The sequence below is a fragment of the Peromyscus californicus genome, unplaced genomic scaffold (genome assembly GCF_007827085.1).
Source record: "Peromyscus californicus insignis strain IS unplaced genomic scaffold, ASM782708v3 Scaffold_4__1_contigs__length_199733344, whole genome shotgun sequence".
In the NCBI taxonomy this organism is placed as follows: Eukaryota; Metazoa; Chordata; class Mammalia; order Rodentia; family Cricetidae; genus Peromyscus; species Peromyscus californicus.
Window position 1 is genome coordinate 186,775,207 of NW_026294562.1, and position 23,131 is coordinate 186,798,337.

Here is a 23,131-nt window from a genome sequence, read left to right on the forward strand (position 1 = left end):
AGTAGCGGAGTAAGAAGGCGAGGGCGTGAAGCCTTATGGGAGTTGTAGTTTCCGAGTGAGGCTTAGCCGACGTTTTAAACTAGAACAGAGAACCTTGGCGGCAAAGATTTAAACCACAAGGACTTTGCACACCTGCTGGTCTCAACTTTTTCCTTTAGCTTAAAAAAAATGCGTCAAGAAAATCCGCTTTACAATAAGGTCACAACTAGACAGTGTCTCATTCTGGAAGTTCTAAATTGATACCAAATAGATTAAAGACTTTTTGTTTTGTTTTGTTTGTTTTTTGAGACAGGGTTTCTCTGTGTGTAGCTCTGGCTATCCTGGAACTCACTCTGTAGACCAGGCTGATTTTGAACTCACAGAGATCCACCTGCCTCTGCCTTCTGAGTGCTGGGATTAAAGGTGTGCACCACCACCGCCCGGCAGATTAAGGACTTTCCGTGCTTTATGTTACTAGCATGCAGCTCACAGCATTTTTTTTTCCCCGCCCCTCAGTCTCGCTGGAGATTGAAACCAGAACAGGCTAGACTACTCATCTACCACGGAACCACGCCCCTAGGCTGTAGCTGGTGGATTTTAGGCAAGTCCTTTACTGTTGACTGCCACATTTTCGCGCCCTATCTTTAGTTTTTATTTTCAGACAGGGTTTCATTAAATGGCTCAGGTTGGTGCCGCAAGCTTTGAACTTGGGATCCTCTTGCCTTGGTTGTCCAAAGTAGGTGGGATTACAAGCCTGAGCCTCCAAGACCATGCACATCACTTAAAAAAAAAAAAAAAAAAAAAAAAAAAAAAAAAAAAAGTTATCAGCTTGAGCCAGCAAGACCCGGGACTGTGAGGCACTGATGGAATCTGAGCCTTCTCTTTTTCACCAGCATAGTGTATATTGTGCACCAAGGATCTTTTCCCTTTTCCTCCTTTTTGTTTTGTTTTGTTTTTTCTCTCCTCTTCCCCTCTCCCCCCTCCTCTCACCACTGGGGCTAGAACACACTGGGCAAGCAGTCTCCCCCTTCGCTACAACATCCCCAGCCCTCCTCCTCTACTTTTAAATGGAATTAATGAATACCGGAGGCTATGACTGTCCCTCGTGCAACTTTTTCCAAGACAATGGGGCAATGACACGGTTACCCAGGGGCCTCCACCTGACTCCTCTCTTCCCTAAACAGGGCTCTCACATGGCTTTCTGGTGCTGCTTCATTTCCTCAGAGGACAGAAGGCAGGGTCAGCCTTTTCCCCAGCTCCACGGAGAGTGCCCGCCATGATCCTGTCGCTGATACTCCAGCTGTTGACTCTCTGTGAGCTGTCCTTCCCCTGTGTGTGGGTGGGTCCTTGGCTGGGCTGAGAGCATATCTGATTATCTGGAATCAACATCCAGTTTAGAAAAAAGTCAGGACTGGTACCCAGATACTCGAGTCCTAAATGGAGGAAGACAGACTGCTGGGTATGGGGTGAGCATAGATTTCTCTGGATCTCCAGGGAGGAGGAAAGTAAGTAATATCTAGGGTCAAGGAATATATTCAGTTCTCATGACAGATGGGCAGGACTCCTGCACTGGAAAGAGGAGGGCATCCAGACTTCCAAACCCCAAGAAGGAGAACAAAGGCCCGCTCTCTTAGGACAGACCACTGGCTTCTTAAGTACCTGGGGAATGGAAGTCTAGAGTTCTGCTGGATCCTAAAGAAGACAGGGATAGGATTCTTATTTCCCAGAGGAAAAAGAAACTGTGTAATCAGACTCTAGGGCTCCCAATGAGGGAAGACTGGTAGTCACAAGGGCTTTGTAAAGAACTGGCTCCTAACCTTCTGCAGGGCCTGTGTGTCACACGGACTTCACACCAACAGGTGAGTGGCACAGTCCAAATGCTCTCCTTTATGCTGCTCACACACCAAATCATTTTATTTTGATGCCCAGCTTCACCCCAGATTTCCTTATTCCCCTCTCCTCCTCTTCCTTCTCCCTCTTTCCATCCCTTCGTTTCCTCTAACTTCCTTGTTCCTTTTCTTTCTTCTTTTTCTCCTGTCTCCTTCCCTCACCTCCTTCCTTCTCCTCTCCCTCCTCCATTCCTTTCCTCCTTGGCCCCTTCCCTTCCCTCTCTTCTCCCTTCTCTTCCCTTCATCCCTTTGGTGACCATTAGAGGTGAGTATAGAAGACCATGAATGTGGATATTAAGGAGACCTAAACTAGACCATCTTCTTCATTGCATGGCCTTGAACAAACGAGGGTCTTGAAGACTCCATCTCGTTCTCTGGAAAATGGGCTGCAGTAAGGATTTAATATGATTATATAGGTCAACTGTAAGCTCAGATCCTGGCATAGTCCAGACATAGGATTTCCTGCAATGCCCATTATACCAGCTTCTCTCACTGTAAAAGGAGAATTCTCCTACCCCAGGATGGTTTCATCTTGGGTTTTCTGATGGAGACGGTGTTTCCTTTCTCTCAACCGTTCTCCCATTGTACTCCAGTTTTGAATGAGAACCATCTGGGAAGCCATTCATATCTGAGTTATCAGTTAACTATTTCATTTTATGTGTATGAGTATTTTGCCTGTATGCATGTATGTGCACCACATCCATGTCTGGAGCTGGCAGAGCTCAGAAGAAAGCTGAGGATCCTGTGGAACTGGAGTTATAGGTGGTTATGAGCCACCATGTGGTGCTGAGAATCAAAGCCCAGTCTTGCAAAAGAGCAAGTACTCTTAACTGCTGAGCCAGCTGTCTAGTCCCCTGATTTTAAATTTGTTATTATTATTATTATTATTATTATTATTATTATTATTATTATTATTATTTGCCCTGCCTGCAGGGCTTCAACGGGTTCTCGACCACCCTAAGGACGGAATGATAGGGACAGGAGATACAAAGGAAATACACCAAGTCTAGATTCTGATCAAGGTGCAACTTTATTTTTCTCCAAGAGTGTTTATATAGTTCCTGCAGGGTGGGGGGAGCAAGAAGCTGTCATCTGCATAAGGTGGGGCAAGCTAACAGGATGTTTGTATAGGATGTTTACAGGGTGAAAGGGTCAAGAGCTCTGCCTCAATGTCCTGTTGCTAGGCAACCTGACTATAAGATGATCTAGTTGCCTGTCCTTAGAGATTCTGTCCTGTCCCTGACAATTATTATTATTATTACTATTATTAGTTTCTTTTTGGTTTTTTTGAGACAGGATTTCTTTGTGTATCCCTGGCTGTCCTGGAACTCACTCTGTAGACCAGGCTGGCCTTGAACTTACAGAGAGCTGCCTGCCTCTGCCTCCTAAATGCTGGAACTAAAGGCATGTGCCACCACCACCTGGCTATTATTTTAAATGATACAGCTAATGGGTACTCATTGTTATAAAGACTCAGTCATTACTAAAAGATATAACAATCTTCCTCTTCCCCTTCCTGTGTTCCTGAAACAAGCTTCAGATCCTACAAAAAGCTTTCCATGCATTCATACACATCACGCATTTACACACTTCCCCCTTCTCTTGCCAGATCAAAATTGGTATTTCATGACCCATTCTGCTCTGGGTCTTAAATGTTAGACTTAACAATTTGTCTTGGAGATATTTCCCAATCATTACAGTTATTTTTACATTTTAAATTTATTTACAAATAAGAGTTTGCCTATGTATTCTGAGGCAGTGGAATTATTGGGTCATTGACCATGTTATGTTTTTGTTGTTTGGATATGTACTAGGGATGGTTTGAAACTACGGTCTTGTACGTAGTGGGCTAGTACTCTCTCATCGAGCAACACTCCCAGTCCTTCACCGAGGCACCGAGGTAGAGAGATGTTCTACCACTGAGTCACACCCCCTAGCCCTCACTGAGGAATGGTTACATGTACCCCACTGTTCTATCACCTACTTAAGAAAGAGATTTATTTTTGTTTTTCTAATTATGTGTATGTGTTTGTGTCTGTGTGGGAGTATATGTACACGAGTGCAGATGCCTGCAGAGGCCAGAGATGTCAAGATCCCCCTGGAACTAGTTACAAGTAGTTATAAGTTGCTCAGTGTGGGTGCTAGAAGCCAAACCTAGGTCCTCTGCAAGAGCAGTAAGCACTCTTAACTGTTGAGTCATCTCTTCAGTTCACTATTTTATGACCTGTTAAAGACCCACCTTTCAACACTGTTATATCAAAGATTAAGCTGGGGAACATGTTCAAACCATAGCAGTAATTATTGACATGTGGCAAACCTTAACTGCTTGTAGTGAGGTGTGGTGGTACACGGCTGTCAGCCTAGCAATTGGAAACTGAGGCAGAAGGATTACAAGTCTGAAGCCAGCCTGCACCACTAGTGAGGTCTAGAACAAACTGGGCTACACAGTGAGGCTTTGTCTCAAAACAAACAAATGAACAACAACAAAAAAAACAGTAATAGTAAGACCAAACAAAACAAAGTAACCATTTCTGGTATTATACTTTGAAATTATGCCTTAAAATTTCGGAGAAGGGCTTGGGGATTTAGCTTGGTTGGTAGACCCACCAGGCCCTAGTACTACATAGATGGGGAGGGGAGGTGGTGGTCCTGATGGTAGCTCATGCTTATAATCCAGAAGGATCAGAAGTTCAAGGTCATTCTTCTCTACGTAGCAAGTTCAAGGCCTGCCAGGGTTACACAAGAACTTGTCTCAAAAAAAAAAAATATGAAGAAGGTTTGAGGCTATATCTTAGTGGTAGAGTGAGTGATTACCCACAATGCATAAGGCCCTGGGTTCACTTCTGGGCACAAACAAATAACTACAGGGAAAAGCTGTAGTCAGACTTCCCTTTGGGCCACCAGCTCACAAATAACGGCACAGAGACTTATTATTAATTATAAAAGCTTGGCCATTAGCTTAGGCTTGTCCCACTTGCTCTTGTGACTTAAATTAACCCATTTTAAAAAATAATTAATCTAAGCCGGGCGGTGGTGGCGCACGCCTTTAATCCCAGCACTCGGGAGGCAGAGCCAGGCGGATCTCTGCGAGTTCGAGGCCAGCCTGGGCTACCAAGTGAGTTCCAGGAAAGGTGCAAAGCCACAGAGAAACCCTGTCTCGAAAAACCAAAAAAAAAAAAAAAAAAAATATTAATCTATGTTCCACGATGTGGCTTTTATCCCTCTCCCATTCTCCGTGTCCCACTCTTCCATGTTTCAATGGTGTCCCACTTTTCTTCTTCCCAGAGTCCTCTCTGTCCGCAGAAGTCCCGCCTAACCTCTTTCTGCCTAGCCATTGGCCATGCAGCTCTTTATTAAACTAATCAGAAGGTGCGTTGGCAAAGACACATCTTCACAGTGTAAACAAATATTCCACAACAGAAAACTCAGTTAGAGGTGGACATGATGGTGCAGACCTTTGATCCCAGCACTCAGAAGGCAGAGGCAGGAGGATCTCGGTGAATTCTAGGCCAGCCTTGTCTACAGAGCAAGTTCCAGTACAGCTAGGGCTGCTACACAGAGAAACCCTTCCTCAAAAACAAAACACAACAAAAAAAGCTCAAAGTTAGAGTTTTACTCCTGTGATTTTCAGCTAGTTTGGGCCAGTTGTAATTTTACTCCAGGCCCTCCCCTCCTTTATAGAGATCTAAGATCAGGAGAGATCGGTGTCTGTGCACCTTCTTCTAAGTCTCCTGGGGCTGCTGGGGTGGAGGGGCCTGAGCACCCAAGCACTTTTCTTTGTTAAGCTCCGCCAGCCTCAAACCCCAAGCCCTGGCTGGGGGCTCATCCTGCTGCAGTTGTGACTCCGGGAGTCAACGTGACTTTGAGGTGCCGCGCACCCCAACCTGCCTGGCGGTTTGCACTCTTCAGAACTGGTGGTGTTACCCCCCTGTTCTTCCGGGATGTGTCCACGGAGCTGGCTGAATTCTTCCTGGAGGAAGTGGCTCTGGCCCAGGGAGGCAGTTATTACTGCCGCTATCGCAGGACAGACTGGGCACCCGGTGTCTGGTCCCAGTCCAGCAATGTCTTAGAGCTGCTGGTGACAGGTGAGATCCGGGAGGAATTGGAGAAGGGCACGGGAGTGAGGTTAAGGTGGAGGGTGGGGTGTGGCGCGGAAGAGGAACACAAGGAGAGAGATGACAGGGAGGTAGATTAAGAGATTCTTCCACATATGGGAAGAGGAGGGTGAGTTTGGGGGATGGGAAGAGAGGCAGTCAGAAGAGAAGGGAGGAGGAAGGGGAGGGCGAAGAGAGACAGACAAGCCAGCCTACTTAAAGCCTTGCCTGTGTTCTACAGATCAGCTGCCCAGACCAACACTGGTTGCATTGCCTGGGCCTGTGGTAGCTCCAGGAGCCAACATAAGCCTGCGCTGTGCAGGCCGCATGCCAGGCATGAGTTTTGCGCTGTACCGTGTGGGTGTGGCAACCCCTCTGCAGTACATCGACTCTGTGTATCCCTGGGCTGACTTCCCTCTGATGGGCGCCCAGGCTCCTGGCACCTACAGTTGTTATTACCACACACCATCTGCTCCCTATGTGCTGTCACAGCGCAGCCCGCCACTGGTCATCAGCTCCGAAGGTGAGGTGCTCTGGGCCGTCTTCAGACCCAAGGGTCCAGGGACATCAACCCCATTCAATTTAGAGACTTGGGAGTTGAGTCTACAGCTCCATCTGTGTGTCAGATATGCAGAAGAGCATCAAGACTCTGGGGTATGGCACCAACATCCTGTCTCCCTCTCTTTGGCCCATAGGTTCCGGCTCCTCGGACTATACTCAGGGAAACCTCATTCGTTTGGGAGTGGCTGGGCTGGTCCTCATCTGCTTGGGCATCTTAGTTACTTTTGACTGGCATAGCAGGAACTCTGCTTTTGGTGGCCTCCTGCCTCAGCAAAACTGGGTGTAGGCATGTGGGGATGAGAAGATCCTGTCTGGAGGTGGGCAGAGAAGCCGGGGTCATTGGTGATTAGCCCCTGCGGAAGGCTCCAGGCGTCCAGACTCCACTGGATTAACCACCCTTCTTCACCCTTTTGCACGGTAGCTTCCTTCTGGGTCCTCTCCTAGACCTCTCAGGGGAGTGGACAACACTACCATATTTTCTTTGATTGTAAAATGGTTTAATACCACATTATTGGGATTGTTGAAGGATTAAAAGCAGTGACTGGCCTGTGGTAAATGATGTTCAGTTAATGTTAGTGACTTTATCCTCTCTTGAAAATCCCTCCCCCCCTCATATCTCCTCCCTGCCCTCCCCCTTTACCCTCTCCCCTTCTTTTTCTTTCTTTCTGGCTTTGCTGTGAGCATAGGTTCATTCTACCACACTTAGAAAACAATATATATATATATATATATATATATATATATTTATGTATGTATATACATACATACATACATACATACATACATACATATGTATGTATGTAGTCAGAAGGTTTCCTGTGTTCCTGCCTGGTCCCACAGCCTCTCCATCCCAAGTAAACACACAGAGGCTTATGTTAATTATAAACTGTATGGCCATGGCCTATGGCTCAGGCTTCTTGCTAGCTAGCTCTTACGACTTAATTCAACCTATTCCTATAAATCTGTGTGTTGCTATGTGGCTGTGGCTTTACTGGTCTGCTGGCATCTTGTTGTTCCTTTGGCTGCTGCTGGCGCCTCTCTCCAGATTCTGCCTTTCTCTTTCCTGTCTCTCTCCTTGGATTTCCCACCTGCCTCTAAGCTGCCTTGCTATAGGCCAAAGCAGCTTATTTATTTATTTATTTTAAAGATTTATTTATTTATTATACATTATGTATACAGTGTTCTGCCTGCATGTATGACTACAGGCCAGAAGAGGGCACCAGATCTCATTACAGATGGTCGTGAGCCACCATGTGGTTGCTGGGAATTGAACTCAGGACCTCTGGAAGATCAGTCAATGCTCTTAACCTCCGAGCCATCTCTCCAGCCCCAGCTTATTTATTAACCAATGGGAACAGCATATATTCACAGTGTACAGAAAGACATCCCACAGCTTACATACATTATATATTGTTTTTTTGAGCCAGGGTTTCTCTGTGTAACTTTGGCTGTCCTTTGCAGACCAGGCTGGCCTCAAACTCAGAGGTTCACCTGCCTCTGCCTCCCGAGTGGCATGCGCCACCACCACTTGGCTGCTATAATTATATATATTATATTTATATTATATATTTTATATATTTATATATTATGTATTTTAAGGGGTGATACACATGCCTCAGCATGTGTGTGGAGGTGAGAAGACAACTTTCAGGATTTTCTCTGTCCATCCCACGGGTCCCAGGGTTTGAACTCAGGCTACCACGCTTACCAGCAAGCATGTTACCCATTGAGCCATCCGGCTGGCCCCTGCCAATTTATTTTTTTACATGTATGAATGTTTTGCCTGTATGTATGTCTGTGTATCACTTGCAGGCCTAGCTCCCCGAAGAGGTCAGAAGAGGGCATATGGTCCCCTGGAACTGGAACTACAGATTTGTGTGAGCTACGATGTGGGTGCTGGGTGCTAAACCAAGGTCCTCTAGAAGAGAAGCCAGTACTATTAACTGCTAAGCCATCTCTCCAGGCCCCCAAATTTGAAGGATTAAAATCCTCGTTTTTCTTCCCATGTTTTGGTTTTTTGCTTTTTAGCACAGGGCACTGAACCCATGCCCTTGTACATGCTTAGCAAGTACTTTACCCCTAAGGTACAACCCCAGGCCCCTGGCAAAGTTAAATAAAAATCAAGAATTAAGTTTTGGCATTTTAGAAACAGTCTCATTCTATAACTAAAAATAGCCTGAACTTGCAGAAATGACCCTGCCTCAGCCTCTTGAGTGCTAAGATAACAGGTATGAGCCACCTTACCCAGCTGGAAAACTCTTTTTGAAGAGTGTTTACTGTATTGGAATTTAAAATAAGGTTGTTTTTTTTTTTCCCCATGCAGTAGACCCCTTTATCCATACATATATTTTTACATGCAGGCGTTCATTGCAAAGAATCTTTGATCTGGTTTGAGGCCCCTGGTCTCTGCTACACCGTAGACTCTGGGCCCTCACTGAGACTCTTCCTGGACATTCTGTTGCTGCCTGTGTCCTGGAGATCCTGTAGCCCTGGGTCCACAAGACCAACCCCGACCCCATGCTCCAGCAGATCACAGATGGCGTGGATGTGGGGGTGAGCCAACAGATAACCCTAGGTCTGGGCCTGGTTAGTTGCAGGGTTTGTCAGCCCCACCAGCTCTCTCCTGTCTTCACCGCCAGGGTGAGCTCTCCAGCACTGCCCTGGCCAGTTCCCCTCTTGCAGAGATAAGCAAGGGGCATTTCTCTGGCTTTCACATCCTCACGGCGGTTCTCCCACACCTACACCTTCAGGGCCAGCTCAGTAGCAACACAGTAGTGCTGTCCAGGTGAGGTGTAAGGGCCAATCTCCTGAGGGCTGCAGATGATGAAGGGCAGGGACAGCTCTTTGGCTCTTATGACATCAGGCCAGCTCTTCCGTCTGCCTCAGATATTGATGGGCTGGGGTTAGGGGGAGCATCTTTCCCGCACCACATGAGAGTTGTACAATAAGGTTTTATGTTTTAATTATGCACATACTACCTTTACACTGGATTAGGAGATAAGAGGCTATGTTGGTTGATCCTAACCTGATGCTGTCTGGACAACGAGAATCTCCAGAAGCGATGATGCATGTGTTACTTTTGTATCACTGCGACCACACACCTGACAGAAACAAAGCAAGAACTGTTTATCTCTGCCTCGGGTTTAAGAGGATTCAGTCCATGCACTTGGCTCCATGTTTCTGGGCTGGTAATGAAGTAGAACAATATGGTGGAGGACAGGAAGCAGAAGCTCTATCATTTCCTTCACGACATCTCCCTTGTTTGCCAACCAAACCTTTTTTTTCTTTAAAGATTTATTTATTATGTATACAGGATTCTGTCCGCATGTATGCCTGCAGGCCAGAAAAGGGCACCAGATCTCATTACAGGTGGTTCTGAGCCACCTTGTGATTGCGGGAATTGAACTCAGGACCTCTGGAAGAGCAGCCAGTGCTCTTAACCGCTGAGCCATCTCTTTAGCCCCAACCAAATCCTTTTTAACTCCTCCTCTGACCTTACCCCAAAGTAGACCAAACACAGACTAAGCAGAGCCCCTGAATTACAACTACATTTGTAAGAGGCTCCTCTAGATCCTTCATTACCTTCAATGGGGATCCACTGCCAGGGCAACGGTAAATAGAGCTCGCATAGTAGAACTTTGACCTGGAAACCGTCTCTCTTGGTCTGCTTCCCACTCGGCTCTTGGCTGCCCCCAAGTTGTAACCATTCTTGCAGCCTGTTCTCAACTTGCTATGTCTCTTACCTACCAGAGCGTGGCTGCCTTCCAGTATCTCCTGACTTTATTAATTTAACTTTTCTTTTCTATCTGACTAAACAATGTTTCGTCATTATTATACACACAAGTCTGGAAGCAATTCCTGCCACCCAACATGCCTACTAATTCTGCTCCAATTCTAGTGGAGCACGTACCTTCTCCTGCATTATGAGTCTCAACTTCCACCCCTTCTCTTTCCACGTCATGGAGATGAAGATTCAGATTTGTGGTTTTTGTTTGTTTGTTTGTTTTGTTTTTTTTGAGACAGGGTTTCCAACACATGGAAAAAAGACAGAAACAATAATTTCCTCATGTCCCCTTCTCCTTTCTTCCTTTATTTATGTTTTTCTTTTTTTTTTTTTTTTTATTTTTTGAGATAGGGTTTCTTTGGTAGCCTTGGCTGTCCTAGAACTAGCTCTGTAGACCAGACCAGGCTGGCCTCAAACTCACAGAGATCCGCCTGCCTCTGCTTCCCAAGTGCTGGGATTAAAGATGTGTGCCACCACTGCCTAGCCTTTTCTTTCTTTTTAAAAAATATTTTAATATTTATTTTGGGACAGGGACAGAGTAAGGACAAAGTTTACATCACAACCCTATATACAAATTTTCTGCATCTGGGGGCTGGAGGGGTGGCTTTAGGGTTAATTACTGATACCACATTTGCAGAGGATTCAAGTTTGGTTCCCAGTATAATCCATGTTAAGTACCTCATATCACCTGTAACTCCAGCTCCAGGGGATCAATGCTCTTGTCTCAACAGGTATCTATGCATATACATAATTGAAAATAATAAAAGCAAACCTTAAAAACAAATCATTATACATAATATATAGTGTGGAAAGCCAGATTACACACATATACGCACATATACACACACATATATGTATATGGCGAGTGTGTTCAAGTTTCATGATCTAAAGTTTACTTCTACATGCATGCACACTGACATAGTCTGTCTCATGTAAAATGCCACTCACAAGACTGGAGAGATGGCTCAGCAGCTCACAAACTGCTCTTACACAGGACCCGAATTCAGTTCTTGGCACCCACACCAGGTACCTTTCAACTGCCTGTAACTCCAGCTCAAAGGAAAAACCTATTAGAATTCAAAAGAAAAACCCCCAGGACAGGCAAGCTGTAAATCCCAGCAGCTGCTCAGAGGAGGACAATCGAAAAGAGAGGACAAACAATGCCCACGCTGCTTGAATTAAGTCAGCGTGGAGGTCAGCCACAGGATGGGGAGTGGAGCAAAGCAAGGAAGCCCAAAGTACCAAGGGAAAGAAAGCATGCTCAGGTTCTGGTCAGTATTCAAAAGAAAATGACGGAGTACAAAAAGTCAGGATTCCAAAAGGTGGGCAGACCCAGCGGAACCATACAATAGCTTGTAGGGACTGCGTCAGAGCAGGAATTCTGGGAAAACAAAGTATCGCGTTACAGGGATAATTACTACTCCTGTTCCTTTAGCATGGTTTAAGGTGGATTCGCCTTCCTCATGCTGGACCCTTGGCGGGGTGACTGACCCGCTCCATTAGAGAAGTCTTAAGGGAAGAGATGATGGCTTGTCTCCATCTAGTGGTAGATTCCGTTCTTCACTATCACACCTTAGCATGCATGCACTTAGGGCAGAGGACAACTTTGGGGAGTTGGTTCTCTCGGCCAAGCAGGTCCCAGGGATGGAAGCCATGCTGTCGGTGTTGGCGGTAAGTACCTGTCTTAGTCATCGTTCTGCTGTTGTGAAGAGACACCGTGACCATGGCAACTCTTAGGAAAGAACTGGAGGGTTTAGTCAAGGTGTTATGGGCTGGGAGGTGTTTTTTGTTTTTGCTTTTAAGACAGGGTCTCTCTCTCTCTCTGTAATCTTGGCTGTTCATGAACTATGTAGACCAGGTAGACCTTGCGCTCACAGAGATCCGAGTGCTTCCGTGCGCTGCGATTAAAGGTGTGCGCCACCATACCTGTCCTGGGCTGTGCGCTTCAACAGACTTCTTTCGCTTCAGATAGAAGTATGGGTATGGGAAAGCATAAGTTAAAAACAGTGTAGATGAGAAATACCAACCTGTCTCCAGCTGGAGAGCCATAGTGAAAGCAATTCATTCTGTTTTTTTGAGCTGATATGGGATTGTCCATAACGGGCCTCAGATCCTTTGACCTTTGTGAAACTCACTGTCACTTTCTATGAAAGCTCATATCCTGCCCCCATAAAACTGTACCATCTGGGAATCGGGCAGCTTCAGGCTGGACAAGCAGGAATCTTGTTTAAAATCTGGTTTAGTACCTCAGGCAAGGTCAGTGGTTTCTATACAGAATGTTTTAGAAGGGTCTTGGGGTTAGATTTGACAGTAAAGTACTGTTGTGTGACTGACTTTTCCTGGCGAGATGCACAACACACACACACACACACACACACACACACACACACACACACACACACGTGGGAGGGGGAGTGACAGATCAAAATTATCATTGCACTAGAGTCCAACGTGGTGAACCAATAAATTTTTATTTGACGTTGCTAATGAGGGTATGGATGAAGGGTTCCTGACAAAGGATCAGGGATGATTCAGAAGTAGCTGCTTCTCGGAAGCATCCACCTCAGTGTGGTAAGGACTCTGCACAGCTGATAGGCATCACCTCAGGTCAGGGTTAGAGACTCCTCCCCAGAAATTTTTTACTTTCTATGAAGTTGGGGAGGAGGCTTCTAGAATCTTCCAAGTGTTCACATTCCCAGACATGTGATCTTTGGTTCACCCACCCTAGCCCCCCCCCCCCCCCCCGGGAATGTTTCAGTTAGTGGGAAATTGGCATAGAATAGTCAGCAGAACTTAAAGTCTGGCTTAGCTTTATAGGAAGGTTTGGGGACTCTTTAAGAGTCTGATATTTGTTGATTCTTTTATCTGAGACCCAGGGGATGGTCTTTCTGTTCAGAGCTTCTGGGACCTGGTGGAGCATGTAAGATATCGTACTCTGACCCTGGATGACAGCCACAGCTGTGAGGCTGGGTAAGTGATGTGAGACAAGGGGTGAGACCCATCTCACCAGGTTTAATGACTTAGCAAGATAAATGACTGGGTCTTAGGCCATCTAAGGCAGAGGTTCTCAACCTATGGGTCTTGACCCCCTGGGGAGTTGAATGACCCTTTCACAGGGGTTGCCCAAAAATATCTGCGTGTCAGATATTTACATTACAATTCATAACAGCAGCAGAATTATAGCTATGAAGTAGCAGCACAAAATAATTTTACGGTTGGGCGTCACCACAACGTGAGGAACTGTATTAAAGGATCCCAGTATTAGGAAGGTTGAGGACCACTGCTCTAGGTCATTCAGGGATCATCCACAAAGACAGAGAATACAGTGGTCTGTATGGCTTGAGGGCCTCAAAGGGAAGGAAACCTCTGGCCCTCCCCACTGGGCTCCTTATGGTCTAGGAACAAAATCAGGGACATTTGCCCTCTTGTGTAGGCTTGATATGACTGTGAACTCTTTGGATGGAGCCTTCTCTCCAAAAGTTAGAGGACGTTGTCACTTCCAGGGGTCCCCTACTTTGCAGATTGGTCTAGAGGAGGCTTATAGCCTGATGTTCCTCAGGTCCTCCACTATTCTGTGATATACCTTTGACTTAATTTTTAAAAAAATTTAAAGAATATTTATTATTTATTTTCTTTTTAAAAACTTTTTTATAGGTCGTGTTTTTATTATTTATTTTCAATATGCGTGTCTATGTGTGTGCACACACACGTGCACACTGCAGATCACATACGGAAGTCAGAGGACAACTTTATGGAACCAGTTCTCTCCTTTCTTTACATGGGTTCTAGGAGCAGACTCAGGCTGCCGGGTTTTCAGGATAAGCACCTTTACCCATTTAGCTATGTTACTGGCCCTCTCTCTGTTGTACATTTATTTATGTATTTACTTATTTATTTTGTATGTATGTGTGTGTGTGTGTGTGTGTGTGCACACGCGCATGTTGTCTACGTGCACATGTGTTTATATGCATGCCTTAGTGCTCACATAGAGGAGACCAGAGGTCAGTTTTAGGACATCAGTCAACTCTTGGCTGAAGTGTCCTGGCTGACCCTAGTGATAACAGGAAAGAACCCTTTGACACAGATTAGATTAATTCCTCTGATTGGTTCCTCACTCACCTGCTTGTTTCTAGTAGCAGAAAAGGGCTTCTGCACAAACCTGTCAAAAACGGCATCCAAGTTAAACAGTTAACATGCTACTGCCACCCTGTGGCTGATTTCTGAACAACACCAGAATCTAGACCATCACATACGCGCACATGATTAGGACCGTAGTTGGTAGCTGTTGTTGTCTGTTCCAGACGATGAGTGATACATGTGGTGATACCATTCTCACAATAGAGCATGTAATTGAAAACCTTCCACACCAGCTGTCCCATGCTCTGGGTACAGTGACAGGCAGCGCTGGAAACAGCGGTAGGTCCATCAGCCCTGTGTGTCTGAATGCTAAGGGTCCCGCTGGTGGTCTCAGCAACCAGTGTTGTAGACCTATGTCCTCTGAGGAGAACAATCAAAATCGTCATTGTGTTACCTGTGTTTACTTGTGTCAATCACAATCAGGCCCGTGGATGCTTGACGTTCCCTCATGGAAGGCGAGGGGTCACTGGACTCTCCCTGGAATATTCATTTGCTCCTCCCGGGCATTTTGTATACAATTCTGCCATGACTGCAAGTGGTGGGCTGGAGTGGGTGTCTCATGGAGGGGTTAGATAGAATGGAGGAAGCTAACTGAGGGGTTGCTCCGTCTAGGCCGCCATGGAGGAGCCATCATCCATGCTGGGTGCAGACTTCCCAATGCCGCTGCTTTGGGGTCATCCATGTTCCTGCCTGCACCCCCTCACCTGCGCTTTGTGAGCCAGCCTAAGCACTCCATTGTTTCCCAAGTCAACTTTGGTGAAATCGTATTTTGGCTTGTTGTTGGGAAAGGGTGGGAAAGAATTTCAGCAGTTAATCAACACTACCATTTTTGTGCCTCTGTCCCAGTCGGCCACAGACTAGTGATCCAAGATCTGGGTATCTGCCCAGCATCATGGGGTTCTGGTGAGGGCTATTTGTGGACTGTAGATCCACACTACCTTCTTGCTGTAGGAAGGGTAGAGAAGGGGAGGAGATAGAGGGAGCAAATATCTTCCTTATTTTTTTTTTTTAAGACAGAGTCTCATTTATTCCAGGATGGAGCTAGGCCTATAGCTCAGTTAATAAAGTGCCTGCCCAGCATGATGAAAGCCCTCCCTAGCACCTCATAAAACTGGTTGTGGTAGCACACGCCTGTCATCCCAGCATATGGGAGATAGAAGCAGGAGGACCAGAAGTTCAGGTAATCCCTAACTATATATAAAATTCAAAGTCAGCCTGAACTATTTGAGACTCTGTCTTAAAAACAAAACAGACAGCCAGGCGGTGGTGGCGCACGCCTTTAATCCCAGCACTCATGAAGCAGAGGCAGTCGGATCTCTGTGAGTTCAAGGCCAGCTTGGTCTACAGAGCGAGTTCCAGGATAGTCAGGGCTACACAGAGAAACCCTGTCTTGAAAAAAAAGATTGTAATTGATTTGTGCATTGTGATGTGTGTATAGGGATGAAGGATTATGGGTATGAATATGTACATGTGAATACAGGTGCCTCAGGAAGCCAGAAGCATTGGATTCTCCTGGAGCTGGAGTTACAGGCAGTTGTGAGCCACCCAAATGTGTGCTGGGAACTGAACTCTGTTCTCTCTCTCTCTCTCTCTCTCTCTCTCTCTCTCTCTCTCTCATATGTGAAAGCTGGTCTTTCCTTCTACAGTGTGGGTCCAGGCACACTCCATCTCACCAGCCTCAGAACCCAGGATCTTATCCATAAATGCTAGGCAAACACTCTACTTCAGAATTACACCCCCAGCCCTTTTAAACTTCTTGTATTTCGAAACAGGGTCTCCCTGAATTTTCCAGGCTGGCATTGAACTCACTTTGTCGCCTAGGTAGACCTTGAATTTGCTGTCCTTCTGCCTTGGCCTCCGGTGTAGCTGGGATTTACAGGCAGGGACCACCAGAGTCACCTTATCCTTGTTTATTTACTTAGTTTAGACTCTGACAATGTCATATTATATATAATGTATTTTAGTCATTGTTTCCTCTACCCTCCTTCCCACCCCACCTTCTCTTACTCCCCTGCCATTCTTGCAGAACTCCAGGGCTTATTTTTCATACTAAACTGAAGTAGTAAGGAGACTGTTTTCCGAGGTCCTTGAGCCCTTATGGCAGTTAGGATGACAAGGGGTTGTGGGATCTGTAGCCAAGTCAGGAAGAAGTGTGGGTAACAGGGAGACCCACCACTTGCAACTGACACCTGATGTGGGCCCAGGCTAGGGGGACAGAGTCCTCAACCTGGGCCTGTACGAAGTCTGGGGAGTTAGTGTCAGAACTGAGTCTATTTTTGGACACTCCTTCAGTGAACCACAGACTCCACTTATCTGGAAGGGAAATGCTGCACACTTGGGGTCAGATTCACCGTGGTTAGAGAAACAGTTTTCCTTGCCCCAGCTCTCACTCACAAGGCTGGCATAAGGCCATCCCTCACTTCTTGTTGCTGATGTATTGCAGATTGGAGCTGCAAGAATACAGAAATGTTTGTTTGCCATCTAGACTTAGCACCTTGGCAATGAGGTCTACAAAGTGGCTGCAGACATCTTTGTGTGTGTGTGTGTGTGTGTGTGTGTGTGTGTGTGTGTTTTGACTCTATTATGTAGCTCTGGAGTTCTGGCTGCCATGGAACTCATGATGTAGACCAGGCTGGCCTCAAATTCACAGACATCTTTTTGCCTCTCGGCCTCTGGCTCCCATTTTAATGGTGTATTTTTGTGAGGCAGGATTAACAGGAAGCTGACAGCTCTCATTTACTCTTCAGTTTGTTCTCTAGAGCTACATAATGCCCTGTTTAGGTCTAAAAGGGTCATTTGGGGCTGGAGGTTGTGGGTCAGCAGCAAAGCACTTGCCTAGAATCCACTACTGAGGGGCTAGGGGTGTAGTTCAGCAATAGAAGAGCACTTGTTCAGCACTCATAAGGCCCTGGTTTCCAAAAAGTTCAAGTCTCTATGCCCGGTGTGGCAGCATATGTCTGTAATCTTCTATCTCTTGGGAGGTGGAGTTTTTTGCAAATCTTTCTCTGTCCTGCCAGCCTGCTCCCAAATCATGACATGGAGACTTAATATTAATTATGAAAACTTGGCCAACAGCTTAGGCTTGTTGCTAACCAGCTCTCATAACTTAAATTAACCCCTTTCACTTAATCTGTGCGTACCCTGAGGCTCATTTACCTTATCTACATACTGAACATCCTGCTTTCCTGCTTCCTCCATATCTCCTCACATCTCATGATGCCCCCCCTCTTTTTCTTCCCAGCATCCCCTCTGCCTCAAAAATTCTGCCTAGCTATTGGCCATTCAGATTTTTATTAAGCCAGTCAGAGTGTCATGTTTACACAGTGTAATCAAATATCTTACAACAGAAGTCAGGAAGATCTCAAGGCCTGCCTGGGGTACACAGTGAGGCTGTGTCTGAAAACAAATTCTTTTTTCAAGTCTTTGTATCTAGCTATAAGTAGTTCAAGGAACATGGGCCAGTGAGATGGCTCATTGGTAAAGGTTCTTGCTTCCAAGTCTGATTACGTGAGCTCGATTCTCAGGAACCGTATGGTAGAAAGACAGAACCAGCTCCTGTAAATTGTCCTCTGACTTCTACACACACACACACACACACACACACACACACACACACACACACACACACACACTTATATACATACTACACAGTATGATACTAATAACAAAATAAAGAAGTATAAGAAAGAGATTAAGAAGAACTTGCTGCTTGGAATTTTTAAAAAATTATGTGTTTTTGTGTGTGTGTGTGTGTGTGTGTGTGTGTGTGTGTGTGTGTGTGTGTGTGTGTATGTGTGTGTGTGTGTGTGTGTGTGTGTGTGTGTGTGTGTCTGTGCCTGTGCCACAGTGCATGTGTTGTGGTCAGGGGGCAACTCTTGGGAGCTGACTTTCTCCTTCTACCAAATGGGCCAGGGGGCTTGAACTCAGGTCATCAGACTTTGCACCAAAGGCCTCTACCTTCTCTAAGTTATCTTTCCCTCCCTTTATTTTACAACTATGGGAAGGGAGGATGAAAGAAGAGGAGAGGGGAGCAGAGGATGAGGGCAGGGAAGAGAGAGGAGGGGAGGCTGTGAATAAAGAGATAGAATCTCACACCACGAAACAAGCTCAAGAGTCCAATTGGATAAAATGATAAACTGGAAATATCAAAAGACTATAAATGTGCCTTGTAGTCCCACGCAGTGTGCAGAGTTATAGATGTTAATTATGGTTGTCAATGCATTACCTTCTCCAGTCCTATGAATCTGTCATTTAAAGTACAATTTGCACAAAATAACCTTGCAGGTGTCCTAAGGCATTAGTGATGCTGATCTCCCTTGATCCTCTGTTGCCCTGGTAACAATGTTATAATTGACATCTCTGAATTCCCAAGCACCAGAAAGTCTGGTAAAAACAATTCTGTCAGATCAGAAGGCATTCATTAGCACACCATGTTGTTTTTCCTCCCATACTTATGATGCAGAAAAAATTAAAAGGCTCAAGACAATGTGAGAGATTTCTTTCGTTTTCTTTCTGTTTTCCAGTGTGGGAATTGAACCAAGGACCTCACACATGCCAGGGCTCACACAAATGCTCTCACACTGAGCTACACCCCCAGTCCCAGATTTCTTACTCCAACCAGAGTGTGTTTCATTTCAGCAGAGAATCAATGACCATATAAAAGCTGAGTGTTGCCCTTGGTTTTGGCTGTTGTGAAGAATAGTACGGGAAGGCATTAAAAAGACAGGGGACAACACTTATGAGTTCAATGCAGTCGTAGGAGATGTGAAAGTTGGTAGAGGAAGTCAGGTGGTGCATGCTTGTAATTTTGGCATTTTGGAGGTGGAGGAAGGCAGATCAGGAGTTCAAGATCAACCTCCCTATATATAGAGTTTGAGGCTCGCCTGAGCTATATGAGTCCTTGTCTCAAAATAAAAACACAATTACTCTTTTGGAGGAGGGGATGGGAGGTGGGTCAGGGGGAAGCTGGGGAGGAGTGGGAGAAGGGATGAGAGAGGGATCTGTGGTTGGTATGCAAAACGAGTAAATTTTTTTTTTTTTTTTTTCGAGGACAGGGTTTCTCTGTGTAGCTTTGCGCCTTTCCTGGAACTCGCTTTGGAGACCAGGCTGGCCTCGAACTCACAGAGATCCGCCTGGCTCTGCCTCCCGAGTGCTGGGATTAAAGGCGTGCGCCCACCACCGCCCGGCTTAAAACGAGTAAATTTTTTAAAAAAATAAAACAAAGAATATATAAAGAACTAAAAATAATAAGAAAATAAAAACACAAACAAACAATTTTTTTCTAGTAAGTAAAGTAGTGTCAGGGAAGTCTTTACTAAGGAAAGAATATCCCCTCTCTCTCAAATTTCTCTTTTGTGTGTGCTCTTAAGTATTTTTTTTTCACTCTTAAGTATTTTAATTACATATATTTATTTGTGTGTGTGTGTGTGTGTGTGTGTGTGTGTGTGTGTGTGTGTGTGATTCACATGTGGATGTCAAAGGACAACTTGTAGAAGCCAGTACTGTCCTTCCACCATGTGGGTACCAGGGGGCAATTCCAGGTGGTCAGGCTTGGCAGCAAACACTTTTATCTACCTGGCCATTTCACCAGCCCACGCATATTCTTTTTTGAGATGGGCTCTCTCCATCTACATAGCTCAAACAATCCTTGAACTAGAGATCATCTTGTCTCGGGCTCCTAAAGTGCCGGGATTACAGGTGTGTTACACTATACTCAGGTGAGAAAAGGATTCCTAAACTGATTTCTGCTGTGGGATGGTCTGTATGTTAAATGTGTTGCTGATTGGTCAATAAATAAATCACTGATTGGCCAGTGGCTAGGCAGGAAGTTTAGGCTGGACAAGGAGGAGAATAAAGCTGGGAAGTGGAAGACTGAGAGGGAGACACTGCCAGCCGCCATGATGACAAACGGCATGTGAAGATGCCGGTAAGCCACGAGCCACGTGGCAAGGTATAGATTTATAGAAATGGATTAATTTAAGCTGTAAGAACAGTTAGCAAGAAGCCTGCCACGGCCATACAGTTTGTAACCAATATAAGTCTCTGTGTTTACTTGGTTGGGTCTGAGCAGCTGTGGAACTGGCGGTGACAAAGATTTGTCCTGACTGTGGGCCAGGCAGGAAAACTCTAGCTACAAGGTATCATTTACTTATTTATGGGAGGGCATACACACGCCACAGTACACATATGGGGGTCAGAAGACAACTTGGGGGAGTCAGTTCTCTCCTTTTACTGTATGAGTACCCCCCCCCCCCCCCCCCCCCCCCCCCCCCCCCCCCCCCCCCCCCCCCCGCAAACAGGTCATCAGGCTTGGTATCACCCACACTCAAGGTGGATCTTTCTACTTCAAATACCTGGTCTAGAAAATCTCTTAGAGTCAGTGGTGGTGGTGGCACACACCATTCATCCCAGCACTCAGGAGGCAGAGACAGGTAGATCTCTGAGTTTGAGAGCAGCCTGATCTACAGAGGGAGTTACAGGACAGCCAGAGCTACACAAAGAAACTTTGTCTCAGAAAAAAGAAAGAAGGAAAAAAAGGAAGGAAGGAAATTGCTTATAGATGTGCCCAGGACCTTTTCTCTTAGATGATCCAGTCACACTGACAATCAAGATTAGCCATAACACGAGGGACATCGAGATCATGATGGGAGGATGTGCAGAGATGACTGGCCACAATACTGGAAGCCCATGAACTGTGGACTGGTGGCTGTGGAGCCCCCATGGGACTGGACTGGGCCCCCTGGACACGGAAGACGGTTGTTTGGCTTGAACTATTTCGGGGGCACCCAGGCAGGGGGATCGGGATCTGTCCCTGGTCTATGGGTAGGCTTCTGGAATTTGGTGCCTGTGGTGCGACACCTTGCACAACCTTGGTGCAGTGGGAAGTGGCTTGGACCTGCCTAGGCTCAGTGTGCTGGGCTTTGCTGACTCCCCATGGGAGACCTCGATTTGGGGGATGTGGGGATGTGGGGTGACTTGGGAAGGAGGGCTGGGGGAGGGGGGAGGGAGGAGGGGAGTTCTGTGGATAGCATGTGGAGTGAGTGGAGGATTTCTTAATAAAGAAAAATGAAAAAAATTAAAAAAAGATTAGCCATAACAAATATGGAGTACAAGTGTGTCCTTATAACACAGAATATAAAAATGTCCCTATTTATCCCTCCCATCCCTTCTCACAATGCCCTGGTGCTGTAGCCTGAATGGTTTCTCTGGTCCTGCCCAGCCCATGGTCCTGCAGCTGCTTATTAAATAATTACTCAGAGGCTTATATTAATTACCAATTGCATGGCCTATGGCAGGCTTCTTGCTAGCTAGCTCTTATAACTTAACCCATTTCTATTAATCTATATTTTGCCACATGGCCGTGGCTTTACTGGCATCTTGCTTCTCTCTTGGCAGTGGCTGGCTTCTCTTCCACTCTCCTTTCTTCTTCCTGTCTCTCTCTCTGCATTTCCCACCTGCTTCTAAGCTGCCTTGCCATAGGCCAAAACAGCTTTATTTATCAACCAATCAGAGCGATATATTCACAGCATACAGAAAGATATCCCACAGCATGGTGCTATACAGAGTAGTGTCCCTATTGGACACCAAGGGACAAACTGCACATTATGTGATGGTGCAGAAGCCTCTGTGTCCTGGTATGTACAATGGACAAGTTTAAAAGCATCTACCTCTGACTCCGAAGACGAGATGAGTTGACGCAGGCAATGCATATTAAGAGGACTGCTGGGCTTGGGAGATGGCGCAATAGGTAAAGTGCTTGGTAGGCAAGCATGAAGACCTGACTTGAAATTGCCCAGAACCCATGCAAAGCTAGACCTGGGTAAGATGCATGTCCGTAGTCCTGGTGTTCCTACAGCAAGGTGGGAGGAAGAGACAGGAGAATCCCTGGAAGCTCATGGGCCAGCTACTGAATGATGACAAGAGATCCTACCTCAAAGGAGGTAGAATGTGGGGCTGGAGAGATGGATCAGCTGTTAAGAGTGCTTGCTGCTCAGGGGACCCATGTTGGGTGGCTCATGTCTGCATGTACTTCATCCCCAGGTGATCTGACACCCTCTTACAGCCTCTCTGGTCATGTGTACATGTGGTATATATTCACACTAATGTAAATAAAAATGAATCTTAAAAAAAGCCACAAGGTTGAAGGTGAAAATCAATACTCTACATCATTTGCTGATCTTCACATGTGCATGGTAATGAGCATGTGACTGCACACATACACACACACACACACACACACACACAGAAAGACAGAGAGACAGAGAGAGAGATGAGTGACTGAGAGGACACTGGACAACATCTGTATACAGATAGATAATTATTATCAGATCTATCTTGTACTTTATTTTTGTTTGTTTGTTTTGAGACAGGGTTTCTATGCGTAGCCCTGGCTGTACTGGAACTGGCTTTTCTTTTCTTTTTCTTTCTTTCTTTCTTTCTTTTTTTTTTTTTTTTGTGGAGCTGAGGATCAAACCCAGGGGCCTTGCACTTGCTAGGCAAGCACTCTACCACTAAGCTAAATCCCCAACCCTTGGAACTGGCTTTGTGGACCAGGATGACCTCAGAAAAAAATGCCTGCCTCTGTCTTCTAAGTGCTGGGATTAAAGGCATGTGCTACCACTGCCGGGCCTCCCAATCTTCCATTTTAAAGAATTCCATTTAGGCCAAATCCTGCTTGACCCCTCCTC

General features: G+C 45.8%; 1 protein-coding gene across 1 annotated transcript; it reads left to right on the forward strand.

Annotated features, from left to right (window-relative positions):
• Positions 1-110: 110 nt before the first annotated feature.
• Positions 111-7,079, forward strand: Oscar (osteoclast associated Ig-like receptor). Its single transcript, XM_052712101.1, has 5 exons — positions 111-1,292; positions 1,806-1,838; positions 5,654-5,953; positions 6,204-6,485; positions 6,658-7,079. The coding sequence occupies exons 1-5, from the start codon at positions 1,256-1,258 to the stop codon at positions 6,807-6,809; spliced, it is 804 nt and encodes a 267-aa protein (XP_052568061.1). The 5' UTR covers positions 111-1,255; the 3' UTR covers positions 6,810-7,079.
• The last annotated feature ends 16,052 nt before the right edge of the window (positions 7,080-23,131 follow it).

Coding starts and splice junctions, on each gene's coding strand:
- Oscar (XM_052712101.1), top strand. CDS start 1,256: ATGATCCTGTCGCTGATACTCCAGCTGTTGACTCTCT. Junction 1,293..1,805: donor ACTCCAGCTGTTGACTCTCT/GTGAGCTGTCCT, acceptor AACCTTCTGCAG/GGCCTGTGTGTCACACGGAC. Junction 6,486..6,657: donor ACTGGTCATCAGCTCCGAAG/GTGAGGTGCTCT, acceptor TTTGGCCCATAG/GTTCCGGCTCCTCGGACTAT.